Source organism: Peromyscus maniculatus, chromosome 5 (genome assembly GCF_049852395.1).
Source record: "Peromyscus maniculatus bairdii isolate BWxNUB_F1_BW_parent chromosome 5, HU_Pman_BW_mat_3.1, whole genome shotgun sequence".
NCBI classification, from domain to species: domain Eukaryota; kingdom Metazoa; phylum Chordata; class Mammalia; order Rodentia; family Cricetidae; genus Peromyscus; species Peromyscus maniculatus.
This window is the reverse complement of record NC_134856.1, coordinates 53,130,146-53,148,659: the sequence shown is the minus strand read 5'-3', so window position 1 is coordinate 53,148,659 and position 18,514 is coordinate 53,130,146. Positions and strand designations below refer to the sequence as shown.

General features: G+C 52.4%; 1 protein-coding gene across 1 annotated transcript in view; it reads right to left on the bottom strand.

The window, feature by feature from the left end:
* Atp2c2 (ATPase secretory pathway Ca2+ transporting 2) overlaps window positions 1-18,514 on the bottom strand; it is a 59,275-nt gene that overhangs the window by 15,201 nt on the left and 25,560 nt on the right. Inside the window, exons 5-13 of the mRNA XM_016008477.3 lie at window positions 17,748-17,783; window positions 17,576-17,637; window positions 14,037-14,145; window positions 9,979-10,131; window positions 9,839-9,907; window positions 9,352-9,427; window positions 5,653-5,719; window positions 1,215-1,339; window positions 996-1,093 (exon numbers count right to left, since the gene is read on the bottom strand). Of these exons, the coding sequence (XP_015863963.1) occupies window positions 996-1,093; window positions 1,215-1,339; window positions 5,653-5,719; window positions 9,352-9,427; window positions 9,839-9,907; window positions 9,979-10,131; window positions 14,037-14,145; window positions 17,576-17,637; window positions 17,748-17,783 (795 nt within the window). The remainder of the gene's footprint in view (window positions 1-995; window positions 1,094-1,214; window positions 1,340-5,652; window positions 5,720-9,351; window positions 9,428-9,838; window positions 9,908-9,978; window positions 10,132-14,036; window positions 14,146-17,575; window positions 17,638-17,747; window positions 17,784-18,514) is intronic.

Sequence of the window (18,514 nt, the reverse complement as noted above, 5' to 3'; positions counted from 1 at the left end):
TGCTTGTAACACCAGCTTCAGGGGACTCCAACACCCTCTTCTGGCCTCCAAGGGCACTGCACCTATGTGCCTACACCAGTACACAGGCATACACAAAAATAAATCTGTCTCAAAAAAATACAACAAAAAAGCCTTTAGAAAGTTAAAAAAAACATTATTGACAAGAGAAGGCCATGGCCTATGGGCCCCATTTGCTGACCCTTTGCTCTGGAGAGCTCTGTGGAAAAATATCCAGACATGAAATTGCTGGTCCTGAAGGGTGCCATGTGAGAGTCAGAGGAGCACAAACAGTGAGTCACTTGGTCAGTTTGTCACGGGTGGCGACAGGTACTTATGTAGCCTTTAAATTTTGCAATGAGCTGGGCATGGTGACCCACGCCTGGCAATCCCAGCATGTGGGAAGCTGAGACAAGACGACTCATCACAATTTCCGGGACAGCCTGGGCTACATATTGAGTTCCAGCCTAACCCAGACTATACAGAGTGGGATCCTGTTTCAAAAAGCCCCAAAGCAGCAGGGCCTAGTGGCCCAAGCCTGTAATCCTAGCTAGCGGAGAGGCCGGGGCAGGCAGATCTCAAGTTCAAGGTCAGCCTGGATACAGAGCAAGGCCTTGTCTCCAAGTGAAAGTGAAGGGCGAGCTGGGGAAGACAGCTCGGGGTTAGTGTTTACTGGGCATGCCAGGCAATCCCCAGACCCCAAAAGCAGGGTGGGATGTTAGTGAGGGGCTGGGAGTACGGTTCAGTAGTACAGTGCCTGTCTAGCATGGAGGAGACCCTTTGGTTCTATCCTGCAAAAATATAAAAAATAAAATTGGATAATTAAAAAAAATCAAGGAAGCCATCTTAAATTGGTCACCATACTTTCTTAGACAGACCTCCAAGGTATTTATTTCTTCCTCGCTGTCCTGGGAGATTCTGTGTAATCTTTCTGGGCAGGGGAAGGGCCAGCAGGGTACACCTTGGTCTCCTGCCTTGTGGGATAGCACAAGGCTTACCTCAGCGTGGAACCCATCGGATGTGACGAGCTGGGTCGCTGTCATTTCGTTGGCTGTCAGCGTGCCTGTCTTGTCAGAGCAGATGACATTGCAGCAGCCTGGTGCCATGGGAACAGGTTTAGAGAGATGAGTTGACCCTGCCAAGCCTCTGGAGGGGGAGCAATCCCAGCCCCACACCTCCACCTGACTCAATTTGCATTTTGGGGAGGGAACCCTCACCAAGAGTCTCCACGATGGGCAGCTTCTTCACAATGACCCGCTTCTTAGCCATCCTTAGCACCCCCAGGACCAGTGTCACCATGACAACGATGGGCAGCCCCTCTGGGATGGCCGCCACAGCCAGGCTGAGTAAAAAAGCAGAACCAGACTCAATACACCCAAGGGTGATGGGACTTCTCAACTGGTGTTGGTGACCACGCTTTCATCTAGTGAAGCTTGTCTTTGCCTCCGTGGACATTCTATTCAATTTCCAATCCCACAATGCACTTGCCTCCTTCACCATTTCTGCCCTGACCGCTCGGCTGCTAAACTGCCTCCCCAACTTGGGACAGGACCTCTCCAGGCAGGTGGTCACGGTCTCGGTGTGAACTGGGGCCTGTTAAGTCCTTTCACATTCCCAGCATTCTCATTTTATTAGAGGCAGAGCTTCAGGGGAAGCACATGGCAATTCCAGAGTCAGGGAACTAGAGGGAGGGGAAACTGAGGCTGGGGTGTACTATATGAGAGAATTTTTTTTAAAAAAAGGAGAGAAAGTGGCAGGTTTTGGCATGCAGACTCTTCTCCTGGTCCCTTGAATTTCAGTTGTCTAATGGCTTAGCTATTCTTCCTGTGGATACCAAAGGAACCAAAGCACAAGCACAATGAACCCCCTCACCCCACCCCACCCCCACCCCCCCGCACACACCTTCTCGATAGAGTAGATCTGATGGCTGCCCACTTCATCACCACCCCCTCCAGTGCTGAGAGCGCCAGGCTGAGATCTTGGGAGAAGCTGACCACACCCACCCTCCAGCCCCCTCCCCCCCCCATTTGGCCCTGGAGTGAGGGCGGAGATGTGCGACTTGTAACCACAGTAAACTCTCAAGTATTTTCATTAGAGGGAACCGCCCGCGGTAATTTCTAGAAAGGGACTACTTGGGGTGTAGGAGTGACAGGGAAAGCTCTGTTACCTGAGAAACCACACAAGAGATAAGAGAGGGACGGTCCAAGCCCTGCTGAGCATGTGACCCCCCCCCCCAGACCATTGCTCAAAGCAAGCTGTCACCCAGAGGTCTGGGACAGGAGTATTGCTAGAACAACTATCCTTCCCAAGAAACTGGAGGCCAGGTACCATTTTAATACAGTGACTATATTTGTTTTTACAAGAGAGGGTCTCATGTAGCTCAGGCTGGCCTTGAACTCACTGTGTAGTGAAAGATAACCTTGGTCTTACTTACTCCACCTCACAAGTGTTGGGATGAGATAGGAGCTCAGCCACACCTGGTTTCTGTGGCCTTGGATTCAAACCCAGGGCTGCACGCATGCTAGGTGAGTGCTCGACCATGAGCCACGTGTCCAGCCTTACGAGGACCTAATTTTAAAGCACTGATAATAAAAAATTTAAATATAACCGAGTTCAGATTAAAAGCCGTTTCTGGCTGCATTGGTGCAGGGACTGCGTTTGGCCCAGAGACTGCGTTTGGCCCTCTGTGCTCCTCAGGCTGAGGTGTCCAGCTGACACATGCTGAGGCGACAGGTGTGAGACCGGGAGTATCCATGAGCACCTGACTCTTGCTGGTGCAGAGCGAACACTTAGCTCAGGTGAAAAGGCAGAAAAATTGGTGGGGCCTCACAGGACCTCGTCACCCACGGGACCTCAGCACATTACATGGTGAACGCTGTCATGATTTGGTGGCCCACGGAGGAAGGGAAGAGAGGTTGGTGAAATGGTAAAGACACCTGCTGTCACCCTCTGATGACCTGAGTTCCATCCCCGGGAACCACATGGTGGAAGGAGAGACAATTTGTCCCCTCACCTCCATATGTCACTGTGCCACATGGGCACCCCCATCCCCACATAAGTAAATGTTTAAAAAAAAAATCAGTGGTATGTGTGCTGTAGTATAGGGTTTCGGATCACACCGGTATAAGCTGCCCTCTGGACAAGCATGGTTTACACCTGCAGTCCCAGCGCTCAGGAGGTAGAGACAGGAGGATCACCACCAGTGTGAGGCCAGCCTGAGCGACAGACCCTGGTCTTAAGAAAACACAAGAAAGAAAAAAAAAAAAGAGAGAAATAGAATATGAATAGTGACCTTTCACCTGGAGACAATGGGCCATTCAGAGACAAGTTATATAAACCAAGATTACTGAATTTGGTCAAGGAGCTTGGGGTGGGGCGTGGGGGGCGTTTCCATGGTGACAGTGAAACCAGCTTCCTTGGTTTTATGGCCTGGGCTGGCCAGACCAGCTAAGCTAACATTTACAGAAGATTATGAGGGGACACCCCCGTATGTCAAGGGATGGGCGTAGTGTGCACACCTGGATATGATTATAGCAATGAAGAATTAATCCACAAACTAATAAAGATTAGGAGAGATCAGGAATAGCAAGTTCTTTGAATCATCTTTAGAAATGCTCCAGCCACCAGGGCCTGAGGAAAAGTTTTTAGAAGAACAATTCTCTGTTTTTATTTATTTTGGAAAGTTTCCTCCTTGGCTTTTCTGCCATTTCTACCTTCCGATTCGGTGGTTTGGAGTGACTGGTCTACCACAAAAGCTTGAAGGTTTTTGCCTATTTAATGTTCCAGGGAAAGGAACAGATTCTTGTCCAGGTGCGCCAAGAGCCATGGAGGGAAGGATCAATGTGGACACTGGGGTCTTTTGTTCTTTATCCTTCAAACATGATGTGTTTCTAGGCTCCTGCCACTTTTGGAGGTTTATAAGATGGGAGATAATACAGCATAGCAATTCTTTGTGGCTAGGGGTGGGGATGGGACCCAGCACCTTGCCCACACCAGGGAGGTCCCATGGCCCTGAGCTCTGCACTGCTGGCCTGCACCCTTCTGTGGAGGGTGGCGTTTCAGTATCTTGGCTCCTGAGGGCTCTGCTGTCTTCAGCAGCCCCTCAAGGCTCAGAGTCCCCTCCTCCTCTCCCTCTCTCCATGGCTTCATCAACAGGGCACTGTTAGGGTGTTGAGGCCTGGGCCTTTGGTTCTGCTTGTGCTGGGACCTGGCTGGGGGAGGTTCTAATCCCAGTCCCAGAGTGTGTCCTGGGACAGGCATCTTGGCGCTTCTGGGAGCTTGTTAGAGACAGCAATCAGGTGTCAGTGGTGTTCTCCTGGTGGCACTGATCTGCCATGGGCTATCCCACCCCAGGGCCTTGATACCTGCCTAGTGCTCCCTCCCTTCCTGCTAGTCTCTTAGCTGGCCCTCCTCAACTTTTTGCTTTCAATATGACGTAGAAACCACCCCTGGTTACCTTCCCAGTCCCGCACCCCTTTCTGTCTCCTTCCCACTCTCTCTCACAGCCAACATTTCCCACTGGGTATCAACACAGGCACAGACGCTAAGCTGTAACTGCCTTGTTCACCCACACTTAAATTGCTCACATTCACTTTCTCCACCAGTCTGAAAACCCCACGAGGGCCCAGGCCTGTGGCTCAGTCAGTCAGTACTTTGATGATGTAACAGGTAGCCCGTCAATGCTCAGTCAATATTTGTGGGCCTCCGGCTGCCAGCTGCCCAGGGTGGGAACAGAACCTTAGCAAGTGAAGGGTCCCATCCTGCCTAGAGGTACTGTGAGGGGAGGTTCAGAGTCTGTCCTCCACTCCTGGATTCTGTCCTCCACTCCAGGGCAATTGTGGAGCCTGAATCTCAGTTTCCCCATTTGTAAGGTGGAACATGTGTGACCTTGTGGAACTGAGCTAGGACCAGCTAGGGTCACATGTTCAGTTCCTGTTCCTTGTCCTGGCATCAGGAGATCCAGACTCCCACTCCTGGGCACCCAAAACCCTGGGCTTAATTCCCAAAAAGGCTTAAACCAGCTACATGCAGGGTGATCAGAACCTCAAGGCCATCCTTGGCTATGTAAGACATTTAAAGCCAGCCTGGGCTACATGAGATCCTGTCTTAGAGACAGAGAGATTGATGGATTCATCCAGGTCCTAACCCTGGATGTATGGCTGACCTTATCCAAGAACAGGGTCCTTGCAGATGTTCTCAGGTCAAGGTGAAGGGCTTCACTGATCTTTTTTTTTGTGCAGAGATGGAACCTAGGAACTTGCTTTATCACCGACCTATATGCCCCGGCCCCTGTTAGAGTCAGTCTGGACTGTCAGTTTGATTGGATGGAGAAATCGCCAGGAGGTTAGTAAAGTGTGTCTCTGGGCCCGTGTGAGAGGACTGACTAACCTGTGTGTGGGCAGGTGACCGTGGGCAGAACCCTCGGAAACCTTGAGTTCCCTTCCTTCCTTTGCTCGAGCCTTTTGTCACAGTAACTAGAAACTGAAAGCCCTCACCAAAGAGGGATGAGAAGGGGACCCTATGATCTATACTCCTCCCACATGCTGCTGGAGACCCGCTTCGGTAGGGTCAGGAAGTGCCTCCCCATTCCCTGCCTGCCCTGTAGTCCGCCACCTGCTCTGCTGGGGGAGGGGCCTGGGAGCCTTGACAACGCACCTGACCCCGATAGTGAACATGCTGAGAAGGGGCTTGCCTTGGATCCAACCAACCAGCATCAGGAGACCTGCAAGAGACAGGACAGCATCAGCCTGGGTCCCTGGGTCCCTGGGTCCCCAGTGCCTCACCGTGCTTTTAGCCCACTTCCGGAGGGGCCCTCTGGGAACTCAAATGCTGGATATAAGGAGTGACCTCAGGAGCGTGAAGCTTCTGGGCTGGAGATGAAAGATGGCCTAGCATGTATGAAGCCCTAGGTCCAATCTCCAGAATTGGGGGGTGGTGGAGAGGGTAGTTCAGAGGAAATAACCTGGATATGTAGGCATGGTGGCTCCTACTTATAATCCCAGCACTCAGGAGGCTGAGACAGGAGGATGTCAAGAGTTGGAGGTCAGCATGGACCTTGTTTCAAATGAACACAAACAAATAAAGAGAACCTGCAACCACGCATTCTACTGGGGAAAAATCCAGTTTTATTCTTTCAGAAGAGTCCTGCTGTCTAAGTTCTAAGTCCAGGCTTAGGGTGAAGACACTGACCACCAGTTCACACCGGGCCATTTCCCATTTATATTCCATGTCACTCGTGTGAGGGAGGGTAAGACTCTGCTGGTCTCTGTCTCTGTCTCTGTCTCTCTCTCTCTCTTTTCAGTGCTGGGAATGGAACCCACACACACCAGTAAGCTCTCTATCACAGAGCCACACCCCAAACCATGGGCCACTGCTTTTTAAATACGTCTTATATCCTGATTAAGTTTCCTCTTCCTCCTTTGCCAATCCATCATCAAATGTTTACTAAACACCAGGCTTTTGCTGGGTTCCGGAGGCATGGAGACAGAAGCAGCCTGAGCCACCACTGAGACCCACGAACAAGTTCACAAGATATTATAGCAGTGCAGAAAAGGACTGGGAGCAGCCAGTTGTAGCCTCAGTGTCTATACCTGTAAAATGGGAGCATGGCCACACCTCCCTGTCCTTGCAAGGGACACAAATGACAGTGAGAAGGAAGGGGGCAGGTGGCTTGTTGACAGTGCTTAGACTTGCTAAAGGGTGCCAGCTTTGCTCTGCAGGGCCCAGGAAACTGGGGATGGCCTATGCTGGTGTGTGCGAGTGCACGCACGTGTATGTGTGTAGGCGCTCACAGGATATGACCGGTCATAGAACTGAGTCCTCGACTGAAATCTTTGCTGGGACCCAGATGAATCGAGATGAAATGAATTAGGGGGCTCTGTTAGGCACAGGGGCTGGACAGGGAGCCCAGCGCCCTCTCTAGGAACTTCATCTGTCCTTGCAACCAGAAGATACCGCTGCTGGCTAGCGAGGCCTGGCGAGGGGCAGCCATGGGCATCCGTCCCATGGCCGCCTTCAGTGACCTGCTCTGGATAGCTTGAAGGTGGCCATGCCAAGAGGATCTAACCAAGGGAGCTGGTAGATACCATCATCTCTTAGAGAGACACTGCCAGCTTCCCCACAGCTCCTGAGGGCCTCCAGGAGTCCCGGCAACTCAGCTGACACCCCTAGGAGCCCCTAGAGGGCTCTTCAGAGGAGACTCCCTCAGTGAGCACCTGTCTTGACATAGGCATGCCATGGATTAAACTCTACTTTAACATGGCAGTCACCTGTGAGCCTTCCTTCCGCCTTGGACATCTGTGTGCATATGCATGTTTGAGTGTGTGCAGGTACCAAGAGTGTGCCTGTGTATGTGCACAGGTGTTCATGTGGGGCCAGAGGGCAGCCTCAGCCTAGATCTTCAGGGTGTGTCTATCTTGGTTTTTGAGATGTGGTCTCTCATGGGGACTTAGGGCTTGCTGATTTGGCTCAGCTGGCTGGCCAGAGAACTGTAAGAATCTATCTGTCTCCGCCTCCTCAGTGCTGGGTTTATTAAACACACATCACCACAGCCAGATTTTATTTTGAATATTCTTTTACAGGTTCTTAAATTACAAATATCTTTGTGTGTGCATGTATATGTCCGTGTATGTGTATGTTTGGGTGCACATGCCATGACATATATGTGGAGGTCAGAGGACAACCTGCAGGAGTCAGGTCTCTCTTTTTACCTTGTGGGTTCCAGGAATTGAACTTGGGTCATCATTGTGCTTGGTGGCAAGAATCTTTACTCACTGACTCAGCTCACTGGCCCACACCTGACTTCTTAAATGAGAGTTTTGGGAATGGAATCAGGTCCTCATGCTTTCAAGGTAAGCATTTCACAAACTAGCTAACTCACAGGCCCAGCATTATTTGTTTATTGAGTCAGGTTCTCACTGTGTAGCCTTGCCTTGTTTGGAACTCACTATGTAGACCAGGCTAGCCTCAAACCCACAGAGATCTGCCTGCCTCTGCCTCTGCCTCTGCCTCTGCCTCTGAGTACTGGGATTAAAGGTGTGTGCCATCACACCTGGCCTTCATCACCATTTTTTTTTAAAGAAACTTCATCTTGTGGACAAGCCTGCTTGTCCCTGTCATCTCCATGACAAAGCTCTGCAAACATGAGGATCTGAGTTCGAACCCGTGGCACCCACCCCGCATAAAAAGTTGGGTATGGCTGTGTGCGCTTTTAATTCCAGCATTATGGGGCAGAGAAAGGCAGATCCCCTGAGCTCTTGGACCAGTTAGAAAGACTAGAACACCCCCCCACTCCCATCAGGGCTGCAGGTAACAACACAGAGCATGTGCAACATCTCCCAGAGAGGGGCTCTGTGCAAATGACCTATGGAAGAGTGCGGGCTTGCATCTGGGACCTGTCATCACTCTCTCGTCCACTCCATTCTCCATCACACCTTTTTCTTCTGGAATAAGACGTTCTATTTCTCTCACCGTCCACAAGCCTTGGGTCCAATTCTTTGTTCCAGGACACATGAACTTGGAACTCTCAGCAGGCGCCTTCACTAATCTGAGTCACCCCACTAACAGTATCATTATAGGGTCTGGAGAGGCCACTGAGGATGGGCCACTTCCTGAAGATTCTACCTTTGGCTCCCGGTAGGGATAGTAGGGATGGGCATTCTGATCTTCTCCAAAGTTCAGAACATTACAGGCAGTTGTCTCCTCCCTGAAGAGTTGGTCCAGCCAACTGCCAATCACCAGTTAGAGACCACCCCTAGGGAGGCTGATTCACCTTAAGTCATTCTAAGGAGGTGGGAGGAATAATTATCCCCTTAAGGACATAATGTACTTTTCCTCCCTGGAAAACCTGCCCTTGCTGCAATTCTTCACAGAGCCCCACGAGGCAACTCTGATAAGTTGGCCCCATTTCTGAGTCCTTTTCATTCTTCCCTATCTCTTTCTTTTGGGTATTGGCCAAAGCCGAAACATTTTTCCTGGCGCTTTGGGCTTTCTCGTTCTTTCTCTGAAGCCACCCCTGACCTTGCCTCTTTCTCCATATGGCTGCTGCTGACCTCCATGGCAGAACATTCTGGTCTGACTCTAGAAAGGCATGGATTTCTGTGTTCTTTTCCCTGGAAGATGCCCACCTCCTTCCCCCTGGAAGATGTCCTAGTATTTTCTCTCAAACTCTAATAAAAATGTCCTCAAGATCCCTTCCAAATTCATTTTAAAATTCTTCTACTAATGAGACTGAGAACCCAAAGGAGGGACCCCAGTTTTCCCAGTCACGCGTGGTGCCCAACACGGAGCTCCTGAAATTTCACCAGCACGGCCAGCCCTACTCTCCAGAACCCAGCAGGAAATAGCTCCACTCACCAATGATGCCAAAGGAAAAGATGGTCAGCTGCTTGCCCAGCCTGTCCATGCTCTTCTGCAGCGGAGTTTTAGGCGTCTGCAGGTGGGGGGCGTGGGAGGACAATGGCGTGTTAGAACCCCATGGTTCTTATGACTGTTCTGAGTGACAACTATGTGGGGTACACATGCACATATATTTGATAAACATGGTAAATTTTAATTTTTTTTGAGGGGGGGCACACATGGAGTTCTGAGGACAATTTTGAGAATTGTTCTCTCTTTCCCACGTGTGGGTCCCTGGGATCAAACTCAAGCCATCAGGCTTGGCAGCCCACACCCTTACCGTCCAGCTAGCTCACCAGCACATACGCCGAGTTTTAAATTTAAAAACAAAAAGCATGCTCCCATTTCCCGTGGCCTCCAGCTTTCTGTAGGCGAGCAGGGCTGACTCTGGCTTAGAACAACCCTGATACAAACCCGCGGCCATCCATTGCCCAGTGGCCCTCACCTCTTCTGCCTGCATCATCTTGAACACTTCTCCAAACTGAGACTGTTCCCCGGTTCCGATCACCACTCCCTGTGTGGAGGAGAGAGGGAGGTAACACACGGCCCGGAGCTGCATGGCCAGGACCCCAGGGCTTTACTTACCTGACCCTTCCCACACTGCACCAGGGTCCCCATGAAGACCACGTTGCTCAGGGTGCTGAGATCCCCGCTGCTGCCCACCAATGGGCTGTCTGTTTTGCTGCATGGCTCCACTTCTCCTGTGAAACTGGATTCATCCACCAGGAGGTCTGTGACCTGGGGGGCAAAGGTGAAACTCTGAGATCCCCTCTTGCCCTTCAGAGGATCTGAAGCTTGCAACAATACCAAAAGCCCTGTAAGATGTCAAGTGGGGAAGGAGCCTTGGAAACCCAGACTCAGAATCACAGAAGCAAAAACACTTAGTGCTCGGGGCCCCTCCAGGAAGACATTCAAGTCTCACGCCTTGTTTAATGCTATTTGCAATGTGGGAATTACTAGAAAACATGGCTCAAATGCTCCTTGGAAAATGTCTTTACCTCTCCAAGCACCTGGGCCTGCTTCTCACCCAGCACCTTCCACCACTGTGAGCCATATGGCATGGTAACCAAAGGCTCCACTCTATCTGGAGTGAGCGTCTCCAGCAGTCTGTGTGCTGTGATTCAGTTCCCTCTGTGAGTTGTTAACGGGGTGGAACAGGGCCGGTGAGATGGGTCAGCAGGTAAAGACACAGGGCAGCGAGAAAAGCCTCTAGGAGGAGGCTGGTAGGATGGACAGACCTGAGCTGAGACCTCAGGATGGGAAGGGCCAAGTCCTTGGAGGGGGACATAGGGACACACAGACACAGTCCCAGCAGCAGACAGGGCCCCTGTGTGTGGAGATAGCAGCGTCTCTGGAATGGAGGTTGGGCCCGGCTTGTAGCTTGGGCCTTTTCTGCCCCAAACAGTTAATTCCCATCCATTTGACCTCAAGGTTAGTTCCCAAGTGGTTGTCTCCAGGGAGCCCCTCCTGCCCTCCATAGGTGGGGCTGGGCTCTTGAATCACCAGGACTTTCCAGCCTAGGCTCCCAACAGCCACTGAAGGGCTACCTGCAGGGACAGGCTCAGGCCTGCTGCTCTGAGCGCTAAACCCAAGCTCAGGGTCAAGTCTGTTTCTGCAGTATCCTTGGCACCCAGCACAGTGCCCTGTGCATAGACACCTTAGATCAGCTGGGCCTGGCAGTGCCAGTCTGTCATTCAGAACTTGGGAGGCTGAGGCAAGAGGACCAAAAGTTCAAAGCTAGCCTGGACAACTTAGTGAAACCTGTCTCAAAATAAAAGTGAAACAAAGGCAGGAGAGATAACTCAGTGGGACATGCGGGCTGAGCATGCATGAGGCCTTGGGTCCCTGTCTCAGTGCTAGAGGGCGGTGGGCACAAAGGAGGGGCCCTGGGATAGAAAGAAGGGCTCAGAAAAGGCCCTTGGGCATGGACCCTCCCAAGACACCCACATCCCCATCTTTGGAACATGCAGCTGAGTCACCCAGTTTAGTAGAGGGAACTTGGCAGGTGTGACAGGCACTCTGAAATGGAGAGGTGATACTCTCGAAAGAGAGAGGCAATGGCATCCCGAGATCCTTGGGGAGGACAAATGATCAGAGAGGAGAGAAGTGTTGGAAGGAGCCATGGACTGGCACCTCCCATTACTGGGAAGCTGCTGGTCTCTAGAGCTGGGAGGGAGCATGGTCCGCCTGTACCCGGACTCGGGCTTGTTCCAACAGCTGCTGGCACTTGATAGGCAGAAGGGACATAGGAAGACAGTCATAGCAGAGCAGGGATAAGGACAGCAGATCAGAGCCTCACAGCCAGGTGCAAAGCTACCCTGAGTGCCACCTCAGGAGGCAGTAACAGCCCTCTAGGCCACCAGGAGGAAACGAGGGACTCCCACAGTGTCAACAGGCTCCTTAAGTATAAACACAGCCACATGTGTTCACACTGGGAAAACACTCTGATAAATGTGTCTTCATGCAAAGCCAAGACGGCTGTAACATTACTAGGGGGCCGAGTCCGGGGGGCCTCTGCTGTGCATGTGGCTCTAGTGACCTGGAAAGCAGTTTGCAGCGTGTGATCACAGAAAAACACTGGTCTCTTCCCAGGAGCCCTGGAGAGCGTCTGAATGAGGAGGAGCAGGTAGTGGGGAGACCCCAGTGGGTCCAGGATAGGACTGGGGACGTAACCCACATAGCCGCAGCATGACCAAGGTGGCTGTGCTGGAAAACAGGGACCACGGAGGCTCCCTGCCTTTCCAGGCCACATGTGTCCTCTTGTTCTCTCCACTGCCCTGTGTGCCTGTCCCCAGTGCTAGGACGCCTTGACGAAGCTTCCTCGGAGTTCTGACAACTCCATTCTACAGCCTTCACTTTAGACTCCGCAGGGGAAGGACAGACAAGAACGTTTGCCTTGGTTCCCACTCAGGGGAAACAGAAGGTAAGGCTTTGTGACCCCACACAGCCATGCACAGGCTATTGTGAGTCATGTCCTCAGGCTTGTGAGCCTCCTGTTCCCGGAACTCGGTGGTCAGGGCTGGCCACTCCTGAGTCTCAGGGCTCAATCGCTGATAAAGGTTTTCTGTCGTGAATAAACAAAGCTGTTGATTGTCCCGGGGAGTTGCAAAATGCCGACAGGGAGACAGACGTGTGGGGCTCGATGGTGTCACGCTTAGCACTGTCAATATGTGCAAGGTGTTACTGAAATGAATACGGGGCGGCAGCAGTCAGGGAGATGCTTAAACCCGTCTAGAGGCCTGTGGTCTGCTCAGGGCTACAGAAATGTAAATCAGCCACCAGCAGGTGGACCGTGACAGGTCATGGATTGCCTGTCTGCACGGTAACTGTGCAGTCTGGACAAACGCCAGTTCTGTAGTGAGACAGAGGGCCAGGACTTAAAGCCCAGGGTTCCCTTGTCCCTCACACATGCTGGGCTTCTTAGGAGCCAGTCAGTGCTCCCACAGTTCTGCATCCATGAAACTATTTAGTCCTTCTAACTGCCCCGGGCTGTTATCACGTCCTGTGTTACACAGAAGGAAACTGAGGCACAAAGAGGGTAAGCAAAGAGCTCCAGGTTACACAGTTAGCATTTCAGGTGCTGAGTTCAAACCCAGGCTTGTGTGCGGCCCCTCTCGTGGCTCTGCCTCTTTGTCTCCCAAGAACACTTGCGCGGGCACGGCTCCCGACCAGATGTGCGGCATCCTCAGAACTCCGTGAATAAACCCCTCGTCACCTGCTTACAAAGAGTCCAAACAGTACTGGTCTGTTCTTTGAAGGAATTGTCACTCAGGTGACTCTGTCACGCAATCCTCTCTCCAGAATGTAGCATCATGTCGTACAGCCCCAGGTATGGTTCTGCTAGATGGTAACTCTGAACCCTTAAGGTGTGGGAGGAGCCAGCCACACCGGAGTCACCAAACCAGGCCTCGGCTGCACTTGATGGTTCTCTGCCTCAGTTTCCCTCCTTCCTATGAAGCAGCCCATAGCCTCCCCTAGTTCTGCCCTAGATGGTTTTGCCTTTGTGATTTGCTCTATAAACCCCATAACCAGGCTGGGAGATAGCTTTGTTGGTAAAGTGATGATTTGAGTCCCAGATCCATGCAGGGAGAAGAAAATAGAGAAGATGAGGAGGAGGGAGAGGAGGAAGAGGAGGAGGAGGAAGGAGTGACCGTGGCAGCAGGGTGTGGTGGTAAACCCGGGGTTAACTGTTCAGCCAGCTGCGGCTACTTCACAAGCCCTGGGCCAGTGTGAGACTGTCTCAAAAACCAAGGTAGACTGTACCCGAGAAATGACACCCAACATCACATGATCACACACACACGCACAAAACTCCACAAACCAAGATGTGTTAGGCCTGTGCTGGCTGTCCCCAGCTCAGCCATGGGACCATGCTCCCAGCTCCCCAGAGGATGCCCAACTATAAGAACAGATTATAATAAATGTTCTCTCTGTCTGTCTCTGTCTCTCTCAAGAGTTAAGAAAATTACTAATATTTTTGGGCCACAGTTGACTGTGGGTAACAAACTGTGAAAATGGAAACCACACAGTCAGGAGCACCTTTTATCTTAGAAGGTAAGCCACTTGGGAACGGTGGCTTTGGGGGTCTTGTGCCTGTACTCCACCTGCCTGTCCATCAGGACCAGCTGTGACATGTAGCTCACCTCAGTGAGTCGGATGTCGGCAGGGATCCGGTCTCCGATGGACAGGGACACGATGTCCCCTGGAACCAGGTCTCGTGCGAGCATATGCTGGAGCTTGCCGTTCCTCAGGCTGTGTGAGAGAGGAGGTAGAACCGTGAACCCCGTATCATAAATCCCTTGGACAAGCGGATTTAGAGGTCAACTTGGGGTTTCGATTGCAGGCAAACTCTCGAGACTTTACAGCTCTATTTTTTAAACTCTTGTGTCTCAAAATTCGTGGGAAGGCATATGACTGCCGAGAGACCCTGGGTCTCACCTGAGAGATGAGCTATGCCTCCAGAAGCCTCTGCTGCTGGAGGCCAGCTGCTTTACGGCACCTGGGGAAACACACTTTGACGCTGAGAGAACGTACCACCCTGGCTTGGAAATCAGGAAGGGAGGATGTCATGGAGAAGGACACCATGGAGGGCAGGGGGCAGCTTCAATGCCTGGGAAGCCTGGCCCGCCTCAGTGTGTAGCCACCTGCCCTGGGACAATCAGCGGCGGTCTGGGCACAGGTTCCAACTGCAATGCCCCTTCTCCTAGTCCCTCTGGCCAGCAGCCAGGGAGAGCTAGGACAAGTTCCCTCATTCTCCATATGCTCCAATGGCTACTCATGGCCTTGGAGGCAACCCCACAGAAATCTGCTGCCTGACCTGCTATTCCTGGTTCCATTCAGGTCTTAAACACACACCCCTTTTGTGGCCTTAGGGTCTTTATAGACCTTGACAGTTAGGGTGGGCACCCCCTTTATCCTGGCAGGGGACACAATTTTGCTTAGGCCTTTACCCTTCTCCACAGCCACAAGTTTATTTAGCTAGTGGGTCACACCTGGGTGTAATCATCAGAGCGGTTCCATCCTTGCCTGGGGCAGGCTTAGACATGAACGCGTCACAGAGCTCCAGCTTGACAAGAGACGTTGGCTGGAACTTGTGAGAAAGGTTTCCTTGCCCTGTACACACAGTCTCAGCAGTGGGACCTTGAGTGTTTTGTGTCTGTGATGTCTGGAGCTGTGGCAGCCCTCTTGGCACCACAAGGGAAGCCAGTGTGCAGAGTGCAATGCCAACAACCTGAAGGTGGCAGAGTAAGGAGGCAAGAGCAAGCCCGGGGCACCATGTCAATCAACCCCCACTCCGGTCCCTTGCTGTGACACAATGTCATTTCCTTGTGTCCCATGTAATTAAGTTTTCCATTCTTTGCAGCCAAGAGCACCAGGCACACCCTGCTGCTGCATGGCTCTTCCTTTCGTGCCATTTCTTCCTCCCGTGTGGTATCAAGGCTGTCCTTGTCCTCCCCATCACTGCACACCTCTGGGGCTGTGGTTGATGTGTGAGGTTTGGGCAGTGGTCACCTGGGGAGTACCAACCAGCTGCTTTCCGGTTGTCCTGTCTCTCAGCTCACTACCCCACCCCACTCACCCAAGGATCCTGAGCTCTCCGAGACCCCACCCGCAGGATACCTGCAGCCCCCCCCCACTCCTCCCACAGGGATGACCTCATTGCTATGCACCTCGCTGTGTCCTCAGCCCTGCTTTGAAGAAGATTGTCTCTGGAGTGGCCCCTGGGGACATCCGTCACACACCCCACTGCTTTAGTATTTAAGCTGGAAGACCAGCCAGGCGCCATCACAGGTTGACCATCATAGATTGTTCGTGCGCATGCTGCTCAGCTGATGATGTCCCCTGTCTGGGTTTGTGACAGGCTCGTTCTCCAGCCGTTGAGTCCAGATATAGTCACAGCTCCCTGCATCTTCTAGAATGCTCATCCTGCCTGTGGGCTCATATCTCTCGCTCCATGTGCCCCTCTTCCTCCGTCTTGCGTCTGTCTCTGTCTCTGTCTTTGACTCTGTCTTTCTGTGTCTCTCTGTCTGTCTCTCACACTCCCCATAACTGCTGGCACCTTGACCGGCCAGACCCATGACCTGTGAGGCTTTCTTCCTACCTACAGCCCCAGCTCATGCCACGGGTGTTCCTGCAAACTTCACGCAGAGCCCAGCGCTGAGCCAAGTGTCTGAGCCTTCCAAGGTGTCTCAGGCCACACGGGGACTCTTGTCCTCATTTGGAGCAGCACAGGTGCCGGGGGAACTCTGCAACATTTAGGGGCCTCAGCTGGGTTGGTGGGTGGGGGAAGGGCAGGTCTTTCCTGTGCCTTTTCACAGGCCCGAGGTGGTTCGTGAATTCTACACAGTGTCCTTAAAAGCTGTCCCCAGAGCTGTGAGATGGCTCAGCAGGGTCAACCTGACCACCTGCGTTGGATCCCCTAGAAATCACATGGCAGGAGAGAATTGACCCCCAAAGTTGTCCTCTGACCTTATACATACCATGGTATGCTACATTTATACAAATACACACAAATAAGCAAATGTAAAAAAATTTTTTTTGAAATTGGCGCCTTATGCATGTAGAGTCCTTTCTGTCCAAGAGCCCCATCTTGCCTACACGCTCACTTTAATAAACTCAATAAAATGACAGAAAATGAGGACTCCATCGCCTCACTCAGCCACATTTGGAGTTCTTGTTAGGCACCCATGGCTAGTGACCCCACACTGCATGGGGTGGGTGAGAGGATACTTCTAGAAGTTTCTATCGCTATAGGTTGTACTAGGTTGGAATGCCGTGAAGGACAGATGGTTGCTTTGTTATTTTCCTTTTGAAACATCATCGATGGGAGCTGGGGACATGTGGGCTGGCAAGAGGTTGTCACCTGCCCAGAGCTGCTGAGCCAATCAGAGAGCACCCTTGTGGTGGTTTGAATGAGAATGGCCCCCATAGTCTCGTATATTTGGATGCTTGGTCCCAGTTTATAGATCTGTTTGGGAAGGCTCAGGAGGTGTGGTCTTGTTGGAGAAGGAGTGTCACTGGGGGGTTCCAAAAGCCCATGACATCCCACTTGGCGTTCTCTCTCTTTTTCTGCCTCATGGTTGTTGTCTCAACATGTGAGCTCTCAGCTACTGCTCCGGGGCCATGCCTGCCTGCCGCCATGTTCTCCACCATGATGATTATGGACTCACCCTCTGAAACTATATGCCCCAAATAAAGTCCTTCTAAGCTGCCTTGGCCACGGCGTCTCTTCACGACAATAGAACAGTAACTAAGACGAAGACATCCCTCTGCACACAGCCCTGCCACAGCCACGCCGTACTCTGCGGCTGCGCCTGTCGCTGCCCCAGGCTTAACTTCGGTTTGGGGACACAGACACCCCTGGCCCCTCTCTTCAGGCAAAACTCAGGTCTCTGCTTTATTTCACAGGCTCTTCCCTTCCATCTGCAGCCCCAGGTCACACACCCCTAGCTAGAGCCTGCTGCCAGAGCAGAGGCCCAGAGTGATGGAGCCTCCTGACTATGGCCACACAGCAGGCCACCACCAGGGCAGACACCAGGCCTTGTCACCCTCAGTGAGGCTGAGCTCGCCTTCCCCATGTCACACCACGAAGGAGACAGCGCTAGCCAAGCCTTGGTCAAGTTCATCATGGCATCCGTCAGCTCCCTCCGTGGACCACAGGCTCACGGAGGCCCCGACTTACCAGTTGCACTCTGGAGGTACCAGCTTGGTCAGCTCTTCCAGAGATTTCTCGGACCTGTATTCCTGGCAGGAAGCACATCAGATGTGCTGTTCAAAGGTGGGAACCCCCGACAAGGCAAGTGCCCATCACGTCCCGGTGACCCCACCCAGATGGGATCTCAGGATGTACACACCTGGATGAAGCCAACGGTCACCACGATGAGCACCGCCTAGAAGACAGGGTGCCGGGAAGGGGAGGGCGTGAGCACTACTTCCAGGTGAGAGTGAGGCCAGAGCCAACTCCCGGAGCACAGGGTCTCTGAAAGCACACTGCACTCCAAGCCCTGCAGTGCAGACCTGTAACCCAAGCTGCTCAGGAGGCTGAGGCAGAAGCCTGTCTGAGCAACTTAGTAAGACCATGTCTCAAACTATAAAAAGAGGGCTGTGTGTGTGTGTGTGTGTGTGTGTGTGTGTGTGTGTGTGTGTGTAGGGGGGGGTCAGGTGTAGAGCCCCTGCCTAGGGTCACCCAGTGAGTGCTGAGGGTGTGGCTCAGGGGCGGAGCACTTGCCCTGCATCTGTGAGGTGCCATGTTCAATTCCCAGCACCACCACAGAACAGAACACATTGCCGGTTCTCTTTGCAAAACCGCTGCTCTGTACAGAAACTCAGAAAGCAGCCCCCTGCTCCCCAGGGCTCCCACACTGTGAGCCCGTCTAGATTTTTCTGCAGACACACTTTTCATCATGGCATCATGCGACACAGACGTGTTCCCTTCCAGCCTGCCGTTTTCACCCCTCAGCTCGAGGGCTCCCCTACACCTGCAGGTGCGACTCTGCCCCCAGCGTTCGGAGAGAGGCAGCGAGTGCTGAGCCCCGTGTGTGGGATGGGCCGGGGATACAAAGAGGTGGTGTGATAGTTGTCCAAAGCATCTGCAGGGTCAGACACAGGCGTGATTAAACCC